General features: G+C 36.6%; 1 protein-coding gene across 2 annotated transcripts in view; it reads left to right on the forward strand.

The window, feature by feature from the left end:
* Positions 1-22,117, forward strand: part of EXOC6 (exocyst complex component 6) — a 187,961-nt gene that overhangs the window by 86,934 nt on the left and 78,910 nt on the right. For both annotated transcript variants that reach the window (XM_029932241.1, XM_029932240.1), the window contains 2 exons: positions 4,790-4,901; positions 5,436-5,570. In XM_029932241.1, the coding sequence (XP_029788101.1) occupies positions 4,790-4,901; positions 5,436-5,570 (247 nt within the window). The remainder of the gene's footprint in view (positions 1-4,789; positions 4,902-5,435; positions 5,571-22,117) is intronic.

Consider the following 22,117-nt stretch of genomic DNA (forward strand, 5'->3'; position numbering starts at 1 on the left):
ACACACACACACACACACACACCTCATCTTCTGTATCCATTCATCTATCAGTGGACACTTGGGCTGTTACGGTTGGTATGTTTGAGTCAGGGTCCAAATAAGGCTATACCTTGGATTTGTTGTTAAATTTGTTTATCAATATTTCTTCTTTTTTTCTTTTTCTTTAGTTGCTTAGATCTTATGTATTTTAGTTTTTCTATTGGTTGGTAGCAGTAGCTAAACAATATCCCTCCTTTATGTCATTCACTTGTCAAAAAGCTGATATTCTCAATAGCTTTGTTTTTCCTTAATTAGGTTTAAAATGAGGATTCAAACAAAATCAGTAGATGTAAAGAATGTGGTAGCAAATTGGTATCATAGTAATGGAGAGTGCCACAGCAACGGTCGGTAGCATGTAGCTGTAGCCAGCATGACTTTAGACTAGAGGGTGCCATTTATCTGGTGTGATGAATACAATACCCTACATTTATGGAGATGGGAAATGTGATATTATTCCTGTTTTGCTGATAAGGAAACTGAGGCTCAGGGAGGCTCCATCACCCAGAATGACCTAGCTCATTAGTTTGAGAGCTGGGATGAAGGAGCAGGTCTTAAGATTCCCATATCAGAGAAAGTGTCTGGCATATAAGGAATAGTCAGTTAATATTAGAAGAACATTAATCTTTATGCCACACCTTGTTCCAGCTACCTAGATGGACCATGCATTATAGTCACTTATGTGTATCTAATTGTGAGTACACTCGGGAGGAGAGACTGGTGATGCTGGCTGTATAGTCTCCCTCTCAGAAATCCATTCTTGATTTGAACATTGAATAGCAGGAAGTATCCTTCAGCGTGAAACTCTTCTGAATTTTAAGTCATAAGAAAAGCATGAGGACAGTTCAGGTATAACATGTTTTTCAAGCTGAAACAGAACAATGACAGCTGTTTTTATTGTATTGTATGTGTCTTTTATTGTAAGCTACGTGATTTGTGATTTAAAGAGCGTATAAATAAATGGAAGAAATGTGTGCTCTGCCAAGGTAAAAGTTATCTGACCTTAGGTCTTACACTGCTTCTTGTGAATAGAGATGGTTTAAATGACTTCTTGGAGCGCCTGGTGGCTCCGTCAGTTAAGCATCTGACTTCGGCTCAGGTCATGATCTCACAGTTTGTGGGTTCGAGCCCCGTGTTGGGCTCTGTGCTGACAGCTAGCTCAGAGCCTGGAGCCTGTCTTCGGATTGTGTGTCTCCCTCTCTCTCGGTCCGTCCCCAGCTCACATTGTCTCTCTCTCTCTGTCTCTCTCTCTCAAAAATAAAACATTGAAAATATTTTTTAAAAATTTGTTAATTTTTGTTCCTGAATAACATATGAGTTTGAGAGGAAAAGAAAAGAAAGGAAGACAAATAACTATCGCATGGCATCTGCTGTGCTATGTGTTTCTCACCAGCCACTGATCCTCACAGTGTAGTCTCCAGACCAGCAGCATCAGCATCACATGGGAGATTGTTAGAAATGCCACCTTAGACCTACTGAGGCGGGGGCCCTGGGTTTTACCAAGTTCTCTGGATAATTCTGATGCATTCTAAACTTTAAGAACCATTGCTTTAAGCTTCGTGATACTCTACCGCCTCTTATACCAGAGTCTCTAAAGGTGTATTTTAAAGACATTAGCTTTTAACCTGAATCATAAAACTCACTAAAGATACTGTGTTCTCTGGACTGTATAACACAAAATACACCATATAACTTAGCATTTGAAAACTGATGGATATATAGGAGAATTAACTGAAGATAAATAACAAATGATTACGATGGTAGTTTTTAGTAGCGGAGCTCAAATGGTCTGAGAGCCACCAGTAGTTTATGCCTATCTTGTTTTTTATTAAATACATTAAATTTCTGATTTGGACATAGGCAGTGTAATTAATTCAGTGCTTAAGAATATATGCTTCAGATAAAAGTCATTAGTTGTAATATTATGTTTAAGTTTCCCTAAAGCCTCCCTCGTGATGGACTCGAACTAGAATTGTCACCTCAGTTCTGACTCTTTCAGTATGTGGACTCCTAGCTTTCTAGGTCAGTGTTGTAGACTGTGCTACCATAGAAAAGGTTGTCAGTTTTTCCCTCTATCTTTGATAAAAATATTTGTTACTTTTGTAAGTTCAATATCTAGTCATTCTAATAAACTATAATCATAAGTTATTCATTCAACAGGACTTTTATGTTTACATTTAAAAAAAAATAAGTTTGCTACATACATTGGCTATTTGTATTTTGTTAATGAATCCCCAGATCAAACTACAGAGACCGATGCAGCAGAGTTACTTTAAAAATCTGTAAATCTAAATTTATTATGGATTATCAGCTTTCTGACATTTTAATTTTTTTTATTATTTTTTTAATGTTTTATTTATTTTTGATACAGAGAGAGACAGAGCATGAGAGGGGGAGGGGCAGAGAGAGAAGGAGACACAGAACCGGAAGCAGGCTCCAGGCTCTGAGCTAGCTGTCAGCACAGAGCCTGACACGGGGCTCGAACCCATGAACATGAGATCTGACCTGAGCCAAAGTCGGAGGCTTAACCGACTGAGCCACCCAGGTGCCCCTGACATTTTTATTTTTAAAATTTGCATCTGTGACCTAAAATAGAGCTGTTAGAATTCCTTTGTTTTTTCTTATTTGTCATTAAAAAGTTTTGGGGGAAATCCCTTTCTTGATTTAAAGCTCTTTTATTATGTATAAACACATTTTGGAGTTAGATTTTTAGAACCAGAAGATTCTTTAGAGCTTTGTAGTACAAATGTTTGGGTTTCTTTTTATACCTGCATAAAAGTAGGACTTGAAAATGAAATGACTTCATGAAAAGACTTCAAAGTCTCAACTATTTGGTTGCAGAGGAAACATCTGGACCTAATATGATCTTTAAGATACTTTCAGTTTGCATATAAGCAGTAAAATATTTTAGGAGATTTATTATAATTAAGATTTAATTAGCATGAAATGTTTTTTTAAAAGGTAGTACAAAAAGAATACAGGTTATAGGCTCAAAAGACCAGGAGTTAAGGAAAAAAAATGCTCAGTTGGGATAAAAATGTAATGGGGGCAATTCTGGTCATTGTCAGGTAAATCTTGTTGGCACAAATAGGACAGAGGTGCTGATAGGTTTTCTTTCTTTACTTTTGCTTAAGAAAGAAGTATACATTGACTCAGCATTCAAGGAAGTTCAGGGAAGTTAAAGGGCGTTATCTAGCCTAAGTATTTCAGGATATTTTATATTTCATCTGAGAAGTAGGCTATTCAGGGTGTCTTTAAGCATAATTTGAGTGTGTTAGATAAGAAACCAGAGGAGTAGGCAACCACCTGTTTTTATCAGGGTGAATACAATGATTGTTCTAGGACACTGTTGGTAGATTAGAAAGTGTTTTCTGTTTGAGAGTTTTGATGCCAAGAAACCCTGAAGCCCTACTGGTAGTGTGTCTGGGCACTCTTGATTTTAGTTGTAAAGAATCAGAGAAATACTCTTTTTAGGTCTGCCAGAATTAGGGTTAGCAGGTATTGAAAAGAGTGACTGCATTAAAAACATTGGAGTAGTAGTGAGAAGCACCTATGTGTTGTCAGATGTTTCTCTCTTTGCAGTTTAAAAAATAAACTAGTAAATATTTGTGCGTCAGGAGTAATGTTTTGATAAAATAAAAAGATTGCTAAAATTTTAGTCTATGTTTAGGACAGTGGTTCTCAGTTGGAGTAATTTGCCCCCCTGGGGACATTTGGCAGTGTCTAGAGACATTTTGGGCTGTCACACCTATGGGGAAGGGCGCTGCTTGCATCTAGTGGGTAGAGGCCAGGGATGCTGCTTCAAAGCACAGGACAGCCCCACAACAGAGAATTATCTTGCCTAAAATGCCAGTGGTGCTGAGACTGAGAAAACTTGGTCCGAAGACAGCTTATCTGTTTTGATAACAAAGCTATATATACCTATCTATATATATGAAGAAGTCATTATTTACTTAAATTGAAGCCCTAGAAAATAAAAAGCTTGTTAGTGCTAGTGTAGGAATCTTTAGAATGTTAAGAAGTATTGTAGAGGGTTTTTTCCTTTGCACCAAATTAAAACTCGTATATGTACTTACATTTATTTCTTTGAATCTTTAAAAAACATCTCAATGGAAATGGATAGCTTAATTACATTGAAGTTAAATCTAGTAATTAATTCTATCTAAAAAGAGCTCTCAATTTGCATTTTAAAAATAATTTTAGCTGTAGGGTCTCCTGGGTGGCTCAGTTGGATGACTGTCCAATTTTAGCTCAGGTCATGATCTCACTCACAGTTTGTAAGTAAGAGCCCCATATCAGGCTCATTGCTACCAACACAGAGCCTGCTTCACTTTGGACCCTCTATCCCCCTCTGTTTCTGCCCTCCCCCACTCATGCTCTCTTTCTCAAAGCTAAATAAAACATTAAAAATTAATAATTTCAGCTGTGGTTGTATTTGAAGTGCTCAATTTTGCAAGTGTCCCATAGTTGAGTCATTATTTAATAATTATTTCCTTAGACTAAGTACCCCATGGTTTTACTATAGGGGTTAACTAAATACATTTAAATTATGCCAAAAATGAACATTCTACATTATTGAAAATGTCCCTTTTGTGACAGAATTGAATTTTGGAATTTAATAAATATGGGTAACTTATTTAAAGGTCTAAAAGAATGAGGTGGAGGAAATTATCTTAGTAAACTGTGTTTAATTATTTAGGAAGCTAAGCATACCTTTGTGGAAACCTAAATAATAATCGATCTTTATTTTTAGCTCAACAGAAATAGATGATATGCTTAGAAAATCTACAAATCTACTGCTGACCAGAACTTTGAGTAGCTGTTTACTGAACCTTATTAGAAAACCTCATATAGGTTTAACAGAGGTAAGCTTAAAAAAATACTAATAGCTAAATGTTTCATTATATGAAAAAAATTTTATGAAGTATTGCTAAACATCATCCTATAAAACTGGCTTTCTATTTTAAATTTATTAGTAGAAGTAGATTTGTTTTGTCACTGTAAATTCAAACCATGTGAGGGAAAAACGTTTACATGGAGAATATGGTAGATAGTTGACGATGTTAGAATATACAGGTAGATTTATGATTGCCAAACTTAACTTGAAAAATGAAAATACTCCTTTTTTTACCTGGTAAATATATAAAATTTGGAAAAGTACTTTTTAGAGTTATTTTAAATCAACTGGCAGTTAGACTCGGTTATTCTTTTTCTTTAGAAGTGATAGCGTTCATAGTATTTGCAACAGGCTTTTAAAATTAAATAATCCCTTGTATTGTATAAAGCTGTAATTGTGTAAAAATGGCACAACCGCTGGAAGTAGTAATCCGTGTTAAAAAACCGAATGGTTTTGTGTACACACAACCTGCATCTCACCAGCCGCATTTTGTATTTTCCAGCTCGTGCAGATCATCATCAACACAGCGCACCTGGAGCAGGCGTGCAGGCACCTGGAGGACTTCATAACTAACATCACGAACATTTCTCAAGAGACTGTTCATACCACAAGGCTTTATGGACTTTCCACTTTTAAGGTATGTAAAAATCTAACCAAAAAGTTTTAATTTCCATCACTATAAGCAAACTTATAAAGATAAAAGACAATTTTTACTATATGCTTGATTCCATTATATTCCAAACAATTGAAAATTAGAGATAATCACTGTCAACAGAAAGCAGATAAATGTCTGTTCCCTTTTGGCATTTTAAACATCTGTTCTAAAATGGAGAAAAATATATTGATTTTCTAGAGCTGTATTACATTTTGTTTATGTTTTGAAGACTTTTTCAGTATTGCTGAATCAGCCTACCTGGATTTCTATTACCATCTCACAGTTCCATAATTCATTTTATATGTAATGTGTATACGTGTATGTTTGGAAAGTAAAAATGTGAGATGGATTAGATAAGTGTAAAATTGACTTTACATTCTTTATTGGCTCTGAGATGAGGAAAAATAAATATTACTTTGTTTCTTGTTTCTGAATTCCTACATTTTTCTGGATAGAAAATTTCTGTTTGTATAATACTGTAGGGTATCCCCAAAGATTAATTAATGGTTGTTTTAAGCCGAATAGAAGATTAAATAATTTCATTAATTTGTTTTATAAACTATTTTATGATTTTATTGATTTGGGATCATATACATGAGACACTGGCATAGTCTAGTGATAGAAAAATACCCTTTTTCATTGAATAGTTTATTAAAATAATACAAACCATTTTCTGATCTCTTATCTTTATTTATTTATTGCTTTAATTTTTTGTTTATTTATTTTTTGAGAGTGAGACAGCATGTCAGCAGGGGAGAGGCAGAGAGAGAGACACATACAGAATTCGAAGTGGGCCTCAGGCTCTGAACTGTCAGCACAGACACCCTGATGCAGGGTTTGAACTCACAAACTGTGACATAATGACCTGAGCAGAATTTGGACACTTAACCGACTGAGCCGTCCAGGCACTCCTGATCTCTTATCTTTATTTATTATTATTTTTAAAACTATATATTTTTGAGTTAGGTAGCGTGTGAGTGGGGAAGTGCAGAGAGAGAGAGAGAAACACAGAATCCAGAGCAGGCTCCAGGCTCTGAGCTGACAGCACAGAGCCCCATGCGGAGCTCGAACTCATTAACTTTGAGATCATGGCCTGAGCTGAAGTTGGACACTTAATCAACTGAGCCACCCAGGCATCCCTCTTGTTTTCTGTTTAAAATAGGCAGGCTAGTTTAACTTCATAGGCCTTCCCAAGTTTCTTATTAAAGAGTTCTTATGTTTCTACTCTTGCTATATTATAAATTACCCAGCTTGTCTTCTAAAATTATAGTAGTCATTTACATTTAAAAAATTTAGTATACTTGTATTTAGAAATAACTAATTTAATGTTAATTGTAATCACACTTTGAAAATTTAAGTCTAGAAATGACTCTTGGCTTCTAAAATTATCTGGTTGGTCCCCAAACCTTATATTTTTCTGGTGATTTTTGAGCTCATATAGTCATCCTGATACAGAAGGCACAAATGCAGGTGATGTCTGAGTGAGTAGATAAAATTCGTTATTAGGGGCACCTGGGTGGCTCAGTCAGTCAAGCGTCTGACTTCAGCTCAGGTCATGATCTCATGGCTTGTGAGTTCGAGCCCCACATCAGGCTCTGTGCTGATGGCTCAGAGCCTGGAGCCTGCTTTGGATTCTGTGTCTCCCTCTCTGTCTATCCCTTGCCAGCTCATGCTGTCTCTCTCTTAAAAATAAATAAACATTAAAAAAATTTAATTAGTTATTAAAACTGAGACAGAAACTGGACAAAACAGGCATTCATTTATTCAGATAATATAGTGCAGTATTTAAGGGAATATTCTCTGGAGTTAGACTGTTATGTGACTTTGGGCATTTTCTTTAATTATAATGTTTCCTGGGTTTTTTTTTTCTATAAATTTGAGTAGTAATGTGTTACCTACCTCATACAATTATTATGAAAATAAAGGGGATGCTTAGCACAGTGCCATTTGTTGTACATCGTCTGTGCTCTGGGCACTCTATTAGGTGTTGAGAATATAAAAATGTATCCCTGCTCTTGAGAAGCTCATAGGAGAAAAACCTATAAAAAGACACTTGACAGTATGATGTGATTCAGTACCATAGTATGGGAGGAAAGTCCACAAGTTTTTGTGCATTTTTCTAATCCAAGGACAAATTCTTTTCTTTTATATTCGATTTCACACAGTCTGTCTTCTTTTTCATTTTTGCTCTCTGCCCTTCTTTCCATGTGTTACTCATACACTGTTAAGAGATTTACTAAGGATTGGAGTTGCAAGCGTATTTAACTGTTAACATTAAATTTAACAAGCTGACTCTATACTTTCATTAAAACATGAACTGCCTTGCCATCTGCTATAACTAGGGATCTTCAAGCAAATTTTCTTTTCAGTTATAAATCAAATAACCAAAGATACTGGAACATAATGCTTTGGGATTAAGGGATCTTGGAACTGTACTTTCCAAATCTGCCTCTTGGGAGGAAGAGTTTAGAAATGTTCACTTTGGTTCATCATTTCAGTGGTCCCTTAAATTATTGATATTTACTTCAAAGTACAACTGCTATAGAATACTCCTTGAATTTTCTTGGAAATCAGGAAGTCAAGTGCAGCTCTATGTTTTTTCACACAACTCAGGAAACCCTTTCGTTTTATGATATGAGAATAAGAGCTGTTGTCATTTCTACCTTTTGTCTGTTTCAGAGGACTTCGTCTTAAACTCTGATATGAGGAAGCAATTCAGTAGTGAGAATTATTAAATCAATAATAAAGTGAAATATTGAGTGACCTAGGGGGAATTTCCATTCCAAGGGAATAGTCAGCCCGTTGCCTCTTTCACAGAGCTGATTAAAATAGTCTTGATTACAGACATTATCATGGATTGCTTAGTTAACCTCTTAGCCTAATTCTTTTCAGTCCAGTGACCCTAGCAAACATATTCCTATTTAGTTGACTAATGATTATGGAAATAAGCACCTAAAAGTTCTTTTACCCACATCCCCATGTTTCCCCTCCAAAAAGCACGGATGCACACACAAAGTGTTTGATTTTTACCATATTTGCTTACTTTGTGAAATATTACATAAATTTTCTTGTTAGCATGCCTTTCATTTTGCTAAATCTGTGAGTGATACAAAAGACGTTAAGTAAGTAGTTCCTGCCCTCAAGCAGTACCTCAGCTGTTTGAAATTAACCTGGACCCACACTGAGAGCTACTTTTAAGACTTCTGACTAAAAAGATTTGCATCAGAATGAAGGGGGAAAATGGGAATACATTACCTTTTAAATCTGTATAGTAGAGAAATGGCCTAGTTCTTTTTCTCTGGCGTCAGAGCTCTTTAACCTTTACTCTGGGGAATTTTTCTAACCTGCTACTGTGAAGAGACCTGGCAGTGATTTCAGCTGTAAATGCCTAGAAGGAATAGGCTTCTGATTCTTTTTCTAATTTGCTTTTTTACAATCTGTTGATGACTATGTAGCAAAGTATTTTTAGAATTATGGTTAAAGTGACAGTGGGAAATTGTTTTTGATTAAGAGTTTGAAATTCTCTTCCTATAGAGCAAGGGCATGGTACATGGACTTTTAAAAACTTTTTAAATTAAATGTAACATACATGTAAATATGCACAACTTATAAATGCAAAAATTATAAATATACATAGTTCCATTAATTATTAAGAGGTAAACACAGTCTTCTGGTTTCCAGTCTGGCATGTAAAGAGCTTGGAAGTCGTCAAACTGTGTCCCGACAAGTAAGAAACAGAAAACTTGATCTGTCAGAGAAGTGAGATCATAGGGCTAATTGCTGGCCCCCAAATTGGAGAAAGACAGGAAAATACAGAGAACCATAATTTAACAGAGCAGAAACTTCCCTAGGAATCAGTATTGAGCTGGGAAAACCTGAACAGTAATTGATAAATAGCTGGAGGTTCAGTGTGGACAAGTCACAGAGTTGAAACTCCAGGGGGACCCCATCATAGTAAGGCTCACACTTTTGTGAGTTGTACCTCCTGGAGCTCTACCAAGTTCTCCCACTGAGGACTGAAGAATAATGGTCTTGTGCTTCCAGCAGGGGGAAGAAAAAGGAGCCATTTTGAAATATACCAGAGCATTCTGTTCTTTAAGTATTCTTTTCTTCTTAAGACCTAACCTCAAAAGAAACTATGTGCCAGTGCCTGAACTATTGGGGTTTTATCAGAGCCTCACCAAGTTGAGGGAGGGGAAATACACAACTCTAGCCTGCTCTAGCCATCCGGTCCCATCTAAGGAGTAGAAATGAGAAGCACTTGCAAAGTTTACAGTAAGGGGCAAAACTTACTTAAAGACTGTGACCCAGTCAACTATACTTAAATATAAACATTTTTCTAAAAACCTGTCTCCTTAATCATGACTATAGAACACTTCCTCCCCCCTCACACCTTCCCACCACATTACTAAAGTACTATTTATTGCAGTTCCTTTCACCTAGTGCATCATGTCCAGCTATCAAGAAAAAATTGCATGGGAGACTAAAGGGCAAAAAGCACAGTTTGAAGAGCTGGAGTAAGTATTGGAACCAGTTTGAGATATGTCAGGGATATTGGAATTATCAGATAAAGAATCTATTTAAAAACTATGATTAATTAATGTGCTAAGGACTTTAATGGATAACATAGGCAACATAAAAGAACAGATGGATAATGTAAGCAGAGAGCTGGAAAATCTAAGAAACAATCAAAAAGAAATATTTAGAGATCGGGGGCACGTGGGTGGCTCAGTTGGTTAAGCGGCCAACTTCGGCTCAGGTCATGATTTCACAGTTCGTGGCTTCAAGCCCCACATCAGGCTCTGTGCTGACAGCTCAGAGCCTGGAGCCTGCTTCAGATTCTGTATCTCCCACTCTCTCGGCCCCTCCCCCACTCATGCTCTGTTTCTCTCTGTCTCAATAATAAATAAAAACATTAAAAAAACTTTTTAAAGAAATATGTAGAGATCAAAAGCAATATAACAGAAATGAAGAATGCCTTTCATGCACTTATTAGTAGACACCGCTGAAGAAAGAATCTCTGAGCTTGGGCACATGTCACTAGAAACTTCCAAAACAGAAAGGCAAAGAGAAAAAAAATACTTAAAAAAAATAAACAGAATATTCAAGAATTGTAGGATGACTACAAAAGGCCTAACATAGACACAATGGGAATATTAGAAGAAGAAAGAGAGAGAAAGCAACAGAAACAATACTTGATGCAGTATTGCCTGAGGATTTCCCCAAATTAATGTCAGACACTAAACCATAAATCCGGAAAGCGTAAGAGAACATCAAGCAGGATAAATACCAATATTACACATAGGCATATCATATTCAAACTGCACAAAATTAAAGAATCTTGAAAGAAGTCGGAGGGAAAAACACCTTACCCAGAGTTAACAAAAAGAAGAATTACATCTGACTTCTCTTTGTAAATCATGCAAGCAAGAAGAGAATGGAGTGAAATATTTAAAGTATTGAGAGAAAAACACCCACTAACCTAGAATTTTATATCCTGTGAAATTATCATTCAAAAGTGAAGGAGAAAGTCCTTCTCAGACAAAAATTGAGAACATTTGTTGCCAGTAGACTTGCCTTGCAAGAAATGTTAAAATAACTTCTTCAGAGATAAAGAAAATGATCTAGGTTGGAAACTGAGACCTACATAAAGTAAGGAAAAGCATCAGAGAAAGTGTAAATGAAGATAAAATAAAAACTTTTATTTTTCTTATGCTTAATCTCCTAGGTAAGAGTTTGTTCAGAATGATAAGTGTATTCAATTATGCATGCTTTGTGTGTATGTATGTGTATGCTTATGTATGTTTATAAGAGAAATGAATGACAGTAATGGTATAAGAGGAGAATAGTGTTATTTGACAGTGGACTTGGCATAATTTTAAGTGTATATTGGAAACCCTAGGGCAACACTAAAAAGTTTTTAAAAAGCATAACTGATATGTTAAGAAAGGAAAAAAATGGAATCATATACATATTCAGTATCACAAAAGGCAGAAAAAGACTAGAACCCAAAAGTAGTAACAAAGAACAAGTGCAACAAATAGGAACAGTAACAAATATGGCAAATACTAATCCACCTTTATCAACAATCACTATAAACATCAATCGCCTAAAGATACTAATTAAAAGACAGAGATCATCAGAATGGATCAATAGAACAAGACCTAACTATATGTTATCTACAAAACCCACTTGAAATATAAAAATACATGTAGATTAAATGGATAGAGAAAAACCATGTTAACACTAATCAAGAAAGTGGGTGGTCATATTAATACAGAGCAGACTTCAGAGCAAAGAAAGTTATCAGGGACAAAGAGAGGCATTACATAATAATAAAGAATCCATAGGAATCCATATATATGCCTTGGAACAGAGGATCAAAATATGTCAAGCAAAAACTGATAGAACATCGAGGAGAAATGAATGAGTCTGCTGTTATAGTTGGAGGCTTCAACGTCCCTCCATCGGAAATGGACAGATCCAACAAACAGAAAATCAGTGAGGACATAGTTGAACCCCATAACGCCATCATCACATGGATATAATTGACATCTATAGACTACTTCATTGAACAACAGCAGAATATACATTCTTCCCAAGCTCACATGGGACATTCACCAAGACAACCATATTCTAGGCCATAAAACACACCTTAACAAATTTAAAAGAATAGAAATCATACAGTGTCTGCTCTCAGACCACAGTGGAATTAAATAGGAAATCAACAGAAAGCTAAACTGGAAAATCCCCAAATATTTAGTGATTAAACAACACATTTCTAAATAACATGTGAGTCAAGGGAGAAAGGGAGAGTAAAGGATTATTAACAACTCTGTGCCCACAGTTTTGAAAATGTAGATGAAATGAACCAATTTCTTCAAAGACACAATCTGCTAAAACTCACACAAGAAGAAATAGACAATCTGCATAGGTCTATGTTTATGAAAGAAATTGAATCAGTGATTAATAACCTTCCAATAACCGTTAAGGAAAAATTATACCAGTTCTTTACAGTCTCTTTCACATAGGAGCAGAGGGAATACTTCAAAATTTGTTTTGGGAGGCCAGCATTACCCTAATACCAAAACCAGACAAAGACATTACAAGAAAAGGAAACTGCAGACTACTATTTCTAGTAAACATAGGTGCAAAAGTCCTCAACACAGTATTATCACATTGAATCCAACAGTTTACAAAAGAAATTCTACATCGTGACCATGTGGGATTTATCCCATGCGTGCAAGGCTAGCTCAGCATTTAATAACCAGTTGATACATGAATAAAATCACAGGGATAAAAAGTCCAGCATAGGGAATTACAGTGGTATTGTAATAGCATTGTATAGTGACAGGTGGTAGCCATACTGTGGTGAACATAACATAATATGTAAACTTGTCAAATCATTGTTATTCCCTTGATATTAATATAACATTATGTGTCAACTGCAATAAAAAGTTGTTTAAACCCAGTTATTATAATCCATCACATCAACAAGCTAAAGAAGAAAAGAAAATGATCATATCAATAGATGCGGAAAAAGTATATGACAAAATTCAACACCCATTCATGAGAAAAACTCTCAGTAAACTAGAAAGAGAGAGGAACTTCTCTTAACTTGATAAAGAAGACAAAACCCTATAGCTAACATATTTAATGGTGAGAAATTTGAAGCTTTCCCACTAAGGAACAAGGCAAGGATGCTCCCTCTCGCCATTCCTTTTCAACATCATATGGAAATCCTACTTAGTTCAGTATGACAAGAAAAGGAAAGAGTGTGTTTTTCTGGAACACCTGGGTGGGTCAGTCAGTTAAGTGACTGGCTCAGGTCATGATCTCATGGTTGACCGCTCATGCTGTCAGCACAGAGCCTGCTTCAGATCTTCTGTCCTCTCCCCTCTCTGCCCCTTCCCCACTAGTGTGTGCTCTCTCCCTCTCAAAATAAATAGATAGATAGATAGATAGATAAATAATAAAAAGATTGCTGACTTATATGCGGGCCATTTTTGGTGCCCCACGGCAATTACAATAGTAACATCAAAGATCACACAAAACCTAGAATAATGAAAAAGTTTGAAGTATTGGGAGAATTATCATCATGTGACAGACAAAATGAGCAAATGCTTTTGGAAAAATGGTGTGGTTAGACTTAGCTTGATGCAGGTTTACCACAAACCTTTAATTGGTAAAAATTGCAGTATCTGCAAAGTGCAATAAAATGAAGTATGCATATATCATCCTTTCCTGCATACCGCTGAAAGCAAAATGGCCGTATAAGGAAATAGGTTTCTCTGGGACAGACTACTTTGATAAGGAATAAGAAATAAAAGAGTTTTGTCCTATCTAAAGTTAGTACTTTAGATAGTAAGGCTTTGGTTGTGTCCCAAAACATATTCTTACGAAAAAGTGATAATTGCTTGGAAGTTTTTTCTAAACTTATACATAGTTTTGGCCTAATAGGAAATACTAAATGATGTTTACTGAGCAAAAATACATTTCTTTTATACTGTGCTAGCTGCTGAATTGGGATAGTTCTTAACCATTAGAATTTTTTAATTAAAAAAGGGCAAATAACTGCAAAAAATAATTACAGTGTATATATAATATATAAATTCGGTCCTGTAGGCATATAATTTGATTTGGTTTTGTACAGTTGTGAATTTGAGTACCTTTAGATGAGATTCATGCTTTATAATCATCTTGCCTGCCACAGTCACCTTGTCTCACACATTCATTCATATTACCTGACTGGATCTGGAAGACATTTGCAATTAGGAGAGATGAGGGAATGGAGGAACTGCTATAAACCCACTGACAGAAGGGCACCTGGGTGGCTCAGTTGATTGTCTGACTCTGACTCAGGTCACAATCTCGTGGTTCATGGGATCCAGCCCCACATCAGGCTCTGTGCTAGCTGAGTAGAGCCTACTTGGGATTCTCTCTTTGCTCTCTCTGCCCCTCCCCTGCTCGTGCTTTCTCTCTCTTTTTCTCTCTCTCTCTCAAAATAAGTCAATAAACTTAAGAAAAACCCTTCACGGAAGCTAGAAAGTTCAAGATCAGAAAGTTCAGAGATACTGAAATTAAAATACATTGACTCAGAAGAAGGAATACAAAATCACATTTACTCATTTTATGTTAATAAGTATGCATAGTTTATTTAAAAGTCAGTTTGGGTTTCATTGTGTTTTGAATGTTTATTCTGGGAGAAAATATAATTCTAGAAGCAGTCCTTAAATTTCTGTTTTCAGCTTTTTTATCTCTCATCTGGGCCGTAGCTTTCTGTATGAAAGCTAACATAAGCTTCAGCTGACATATGTAATCTAGTTACTCTAAGAAATTCTTTGGATTTGCTCCATGGAAATTATTTTGGCATAATTAACTATAACTCCTACAGTAACCTGTATTTCTAAGGGAACATATAGTATGCTATTTGTGACTTTCTTACTTTAGAACTGCGAGATTATGAATCCCTGGTTTATTCTTTATGTTGACTGTGTTCTTTTATGAAGAAAAAGTTTTAGAGATTTCTAGAACTTTATGAAAACTGATGGTCTTCTAATTAATGTCAGTTTTCCTTGGCTTTTTATATTTGACTTTTAGTCAATTATGGAACAGATCTCAAGCTTTGTTTAACCTAGGGTGTTATTTACCAGGTGGTAGTATATGATTTGCATGGGTATAAGGTACAATTCATATCTAAAACCAACAACTTTTGCTTTTTAATCATAATAATATAGTATGATAGAAAAATCTGGTGAAAAGTAGCCATTTCCCTAAGTTAATTTGAAGTATAAGCAAGCAAATCATTTTTTGTTTTTCAATTGATTTTAGGTACCAAATATGAAAATAAAACAATTTCTCCGGATTATCACACTGACATCTAAAATACCTAAATAGGGATGCCTAGGTGGCTCAGTCAGTTAAGCATGCAACTTTGGCTCAGGTAATGATCTCATAGTTTGTGGGTTCGAGCCCTGCATTGGGGTCTGTGCCAACAGCTCTAAGCCTGGAGCCTGCTTCTGATTCTCTGTCTCCCACTCTCTCTGCCCCTCCCCTGCTCATGCTCTGCCCTGTCTCTGTCTCTTAAAAATAAATAATAAAATTTTTTAAAATTTAAAAATAAAAATAATAATTTCTTTAATTGGCTTTTCTTTCTGTTTCTCTAATTTTTTTACAGTGGTAGCACCATTTTTCTTTCATCCTTTCCTGGAAAATCTGTAGTTATATTTCTTTTTTACTTCTCCGATCATACCCCTTCCCCATCAAAACTAGCTAATAGGGTTCTGTGTTTAGTTGTATCTGCTTTCCCCCCCCCTCTGTCTACAGTGGCAGTCGTGAAAGTGGCTAATGAGTTAGATGGTGTATACTACTAATATTTGTAGATCAAGATCATAGATTATTGGAGCATCATCATCTTGAACTAGAGCAGGAAGAGGTTAGCCAGGGAGTGTATAGCTCCTTCATTTTGACAGTTCCAACTTTATCTCAGGCTTAAATTTTTAAGGCTCAGAAAAATGTCAAGAAATGTTTCCCTTGCTCCAAATGAGTAATATTAAATGTGACTTTTTTTTAGAATGTTGAATAAAATGTTTTAAATAAGATACTTGTATTAATCCGGCTGTTAACAGAATATTGACACAACTGACAGAAAACCAACTCAAACTGCCTTAAATGATACAGAGAAAGTATTAGCTAAATGTGACTGGAAATCCAAGAATATGCAAGATTTCATGTGAAGCTCAGCAGATGCCACCCAGAGCCCCGTCTGTCCTCCTTCCAGCTCTGCTTTCTGCAGCTTTGGCCTCATCATCAGACTACAGGTGGTGCCCCAGCAGCGGTAGGCTCTCTCCTTCTAGTCACAAAACGGCTGCCCCGTCACAGTTCCAATCCTTACAGCCTCGTGCTCTGTCACCTAAAGGACGAGTGAGTGGGTCCGTCTGTGAGGTACTATGGAACACCCGGTGGGTAATAGGGTGATAATTGCTAATTCACCTAAACTCATCAGGATTCATCCTTGGAGCTAGATGTAGGTTCAGTCCGATCGATCTAGACCAGACAGAGCTGTGGAAGGGGGCAGAGTGATTTTGCAAAATATGTTTGAGGATTGTTCCAGGAAGGGGGAGTGGATGATAGTAAATCATAGATGTTTCCTAAAGTGGTTAGCTATTAGTACTTAATTTTTATGTAAAACACACATGCTTACGTTCCAGGAGGACTAGACTGGAGTTTGTGCAGGTGTAGATTTTTAAAAAGTTCCTCAGGTAGTTCTGTTGCACTCCTGTGGTTAAAAACCACTGATAGTATGATATCATTTAATTCTTATGTATTGAAATGAAAAATAGTTCTCAAATTGTGCTGGATTTCTGCCTCCAGAGGGCACTGTTTCTTTTTTTAATATAGTTTATTATCAAGTTGGTTTCCATATAACCCAGTGCTCATCCCAAGTGCCCTCCTCCATGCCCATCACCCATTTTCCCCTCTCCCCCACCTCCATCAACCTCAGTTGATCTCAGTTTTTAAGAGTCTATTATGGTTTGCCTCCCTCCCTCTCCTTAACTATTTTTCCCCTTCCCCACCCCTATCCTGTGTTAAGTTTCTCCTATTCCACATGTGAGTGAAAACACATGGTATCTGTCTTTCTCCGCCTGACTTATTTCACTTAGCATAATACCCTCGAGTTCCATCCGCGTTGCTACAAATGTCCAGATTTCATTCCTTCTTATTGCCATGCAGTATTCCATTGTGTATATAAACCACATCTTCTTGGTCCATTCATCAGTTGATGGACATTTAGGCTCTTTCCATGATTTGGCTAGTGTTGAAAGTGCTGCTATGAACATTGGGGTACATGGGGCACTGTTTCTTTAATGAGCAGAAGAATGGCTTTGTTTATAAGCTAAATCTTTTTGTTAATGTTTATTTATTTTTGACAGAGAGAGAGTGTGCATGCACACAGGGGAGGGACAGAGAGCAAGGGAGAGAGAATCCAAGCAGACCCTACGCTATCAGTGCAGAGCCCCACATGGGGCTTGAACTCCCCAACAGTAAGATCATGAAGTGAGCTGAAAACATTAAGAATTGGATGCTTAACTGACTGAGCCACCCAGGGGCCCCTAAGTCTTTTTTTTAAAGTTTACTTATTTTTGAGAGAGAGAGAGAGACTAAGAGGGAGAATCCCAAACAGTCTCCGATGTTCAATTGACTGAACCACCAAGGTGCCCCTAAGCTAAATCTTAAAAAATTTAATTTAGGAGTTAGTTGTTCCTTGCTTTCTGGTGGGGTCTTAAGGATTGGGAGTATTTTGGTTTCAGCAATAGGAGAACTTAAGTAGGAGGTCCAAACTAATTTTCTTAATAGTCTCTAAATTAAAATTAGAAATCATTTTTAGAAATATCAAATAATTTAATGTATTCTTGTGTATAAGTACAGGAAGAGATACAGTGAAAATTTCAGTTTCTTTGCTTGCTCTTGGTTCTTTGAAAATAAAATGTAGTGAGTTAATTCACACGGTTCATGTGTTTTCTAATGGTTATATTTGCCTGGATTGTAAAACAAGCAGAATCCTTAGCCCTTAGCAAGGCTCTTTCAAGTGTTAAATTTAAAACCTGTTTTTGCCTAGGACTACTGTCTGAAACTTTTCTTTCATACAAGTACAACCACCTACTGCCTTAGATATCTTTGGATTATACACTGTGGAAAGTACTAATAATCTTTTAAAAATATAAATACCCCTGCTCCAAATTACATTTATTATGTTGAGAAAAGTTATCTTGACTCAAATAGTTTATGAGAAAAGTAGAACCTGCTCTTGGTGTCATCTCAGAAAAATAGATTACATTTGACCCTTCAACAATGTGGGGGTTAGGGACGCTGGACCTTCTCTCCCACCCCACAGGTAAAAATCCGTGTATAATTTCTTTATTTAAGTAAGCTCTACATCCAACAAGGGGCTTGAACTCATGACCCCAAGATCAAGATTTGCATAGTCTACTGACTGAGGCACTCCAGTCTGAGATTCCAAAAATAAATGTAACTTTTGACTTTTCCCAAACTTTACTAACAGCCTACTGTTGACAGAAAGCCTTTATGATAACAGGCAACACATATTTTGTATATGTATCACATACTATAGTCTTACAATAAAGTAAGCTAGAGAAGAGAAAAAGTTGAAAAAAATCATAAGGAGAAAATACATTTCTGGTACTAATGAGTATTTATTGAAAAAAATTCATATGTAAGGACCCATGCAGCTTAAACCCATGTGGTTTTTTTAAAATATTTTTTAATGTTTTATTTATTTTTGATACAGAGAGAGACAAAGCATGAGAGGGGGAGGGGCAGAGAGAGAAGGAGACACAGAACCGGAAACAGGCTCCAGGCTCTGAGCTAGCTATCAGCACAGAGCCTGACGCGGGGCTCAAACCCACGAACGTGAGATCTGACCTGAGCTGAAGTCGGAGGCTTAACCGACTGAGCCACCCAGGCGCCCCTAAACCCATGTGGTTTTACAGATCAGCTGTAATTAGAACTCTAGATAATAACAAAAAGTATTAAGTACATTTGTGGCTCATTTATTTTTCCTAGTTCCTTTTCAGAAAATTAGTGGGCTTGAATCACTTTATTCAGAAAGCATATAATTGTAATAAATTAATTTCACTATAATGTGAATGGTTTCATTTGTATAATTTTTCTTTCTTCACATAAATACAGCGTTTTCCCTCATGACTTCAAAATTTCTAGATCTTTGGTTGTTCTCTCCATCTCAACTTTTGGTTAATGTTTTAATTGTCCCAAATTGCTTTAAAAAACCCAGGAAAATATGAAATAATACTCTTTTAATAAAATTCTGTGTAGTAAAAAGGGTAATTAAGAAGTATATCATTGGGGCACATGACTGGCTTCGTTGGAAGAACATGCAACTCTTGATCTTGGGGTCATGCATTTGAGTCCCACACTGGGTGTAGAGATTACTTAAATAAATAAGTATTCAATAAATAAACTTTTAAAAAGTATGTCATTGATTTTTTTAATTAAAAAAGGTTTTATATTTATTTATTTTGAGAGAGAGAGGGTACAAGCAGGGGAGCACCAGAAAGAGAGGGAGAGAGAGAGAATCCCAAGCAGGCTCTACACAGAACAGAGTCCCACGTGGAGCTCAAACTCATAAACTGTGAGATCATGACCTGAGCCGAAATCAAGAGTCTGATGCTTAACCAACTCAGGCCCTCCAGTATATCATTGATTTTAAATATAAATTTTTAAAATATTTATCTGTTTTTGAGAAAGACAGCATAAGAAGGGGAGGGGCAGAGAAAGAGGGAGACAGAATCTGAAGCAGGCTCCAGGCTCTCTGCTGAACAGATGTTGGGCTTGAACTCAACAAGTTGTGAGATCATGACCTGAGCCTAAGTAGGATGCTTCACTGACTGAGCCACCCAGAGGCCCTAGTACATTATTGATTTTAAATCCTACTCTTGATTTTGACTCAGGTCATGATCTTGCAGTTTGTGAGTTCAACCCCCCGCCCCCCACATTATGCTCTGTGCTGACGGTGCAGAGCCACCTTGGGATTCTGTTTCTCTTTCTCTCCCTCTCTCTCTGTCCCTCTAGTCCCTCCCTCTCCCTTTCTCTCTCTCGCTCTCTCTCTCAAATAAATAAACTTTAAAAGAATTTTAAATAATAAAAAAGGTGGGTTGAAATTAGAATTTTAAAAGAATAGCTATTATAAAATGTATAAAATTTCACCAGGTACTTTAGCTCTGTGAGTTTAGAGGAGAGACGTCTCTTGATGGTTGGCTTTTAAAGTTTCGTCAGGCAGCCCTTTCCCTTCCTGCCTGTGTTGGAGGCATACCAGAAGAGCAAGAAAAATCATAGAGATACTGAGAACAAACTGAGGGCTGATGGGAGGTGGGGGAGTGGGGAAAGTAGGTGATGGGCATGGAGGAGGGCACTTGTGGGGATGAGCACAAGTGTTGTATGGAAACCAATTTGACAATAAATTATATTTAAAAATTTATATTTGAAAAATCATGTAGAGCATTTTGAATGCAGATAGGTATAGTAAAGATTAGGAGCAATTAGACTCCAAAATGTCTTTGCTTTAGGATATAAAGGAAGTGGGCTGAGTATTATGGGATAATTAATACCGTTCCGAATTTCAGGCTTTCCTTATGTGGATGCCGTCTGAAGTAGCAGTCTAGCTTCTCTATAACGATCTATATTCATCTGCTTAGATTCAGTAAAGGTAGTGAGACAGGAAATAGAGAGGGCTGATTTTGAACACTGGGGCAAAATGCAAAGAGTTAAATAAACATTTATATTGGTTTGAGAAATTGGCATTTAAATGATATCAATAAAAATATGTTGTGGCATAGCTCTATGGGCTCTAGGCATTTGCCATCTTGGATATCTGCTCCTAATGCTGTTAGGTTAAAGAGATATATATCACTGCCATGGCTAATGCATATTACATATGACCCCCTTTTCCATTTCTCTACCATTGAATGTTCTAAAAAAATCATTCTCTGAATGTTTAAGACCCAGTGTTTTTTCTCCCTTACATGCAGGTAACCATAAGAAGTTAAGCTAATTTGGGCAATTTGGATGGCTTGGGGTTCCAATTTGCTAATAGTTTCTAAGCAATTTCCTCAATAAACATATCTTGAGTATTACTAGGTGCCCAACACTAGTGAAGTAGGGAAACAAACATGTTTTTGAGCACCTATTAGGTACCAAGTTATGGTAGGTACATTACATTAATTATAGAAGTTTCCTCAAAACAGCACTCTAAGGTTGTGATGATGATTCTCTTTTTATAGATGAAAAATAGGATTTGCAAAAGTAATTTGTTCAAAATGTAAAAAAGTGAAGTAGTAAAAATTAAACTCCTTTTAATTTTCTCAAGCCCATGGTCCATATTCTTTATGGGCCATTTTTCCATTATTCATTATTAGCAGGATGGTGATTTTAATTTTTTAAGATGTTTTATTTATTTATGATATAGAGAGAGACAGAGCATGAGAGGGGGAGGGGCGAGAGCGAAGGAGACACAGAACCGGAAGCAGGCTCCAGGCTCTGAGCTGTCTGTCAGCACAGAGCCTGACGTGGGGCTTGAACTAACGAACTGTGAGATCACAGCCTGAGCCAAGCCAGATGCTCAACCAACTGAGCCACCCAGGTGCCAGGTTTTCCTTTTGAGCTAAAGTTAGCTGATTGTGTGCCCTGTTATCCACTCCCTCAGGCATAAGCCATATTAAACAATTACCTTTAATTATTTTCAACAAATGTCGTAGGGGAAAGGCTTTATGCACTAGACAAGCCTCAATTTAAATCAAAAAAAGACATCCCTGCAAGTGGGGTCTTCCAGGAAATCATCAGATAGTTGAAATAATGATAATTCTCCAGGAATGTGGTTTTGAAGGAGCTCCAAGCCCATTCTGCTCCCTTTGATGGCTATCCGGCTACTGGTTTTTACCATAGTTGTAGGATGTTGACTTTCAAGGATACTGTGGACCTAGAGCAGGGGAAGA

This window comes from Suricata suricatta, chromosome 2 (genome assembly GCF_006229205.1).
Source record: "Suricata suricatta isolate VVHF042 chromosome 2, meerkat_22Aug2017_6uvM2_HiC, whole genome shotgun sequence".
Taxonomy (NCBI): Eukaryota; Metazoa; Chordata; class Mammalia; order Carnivora; family Herpestidae; genus Suricata; species Suricata suricatta.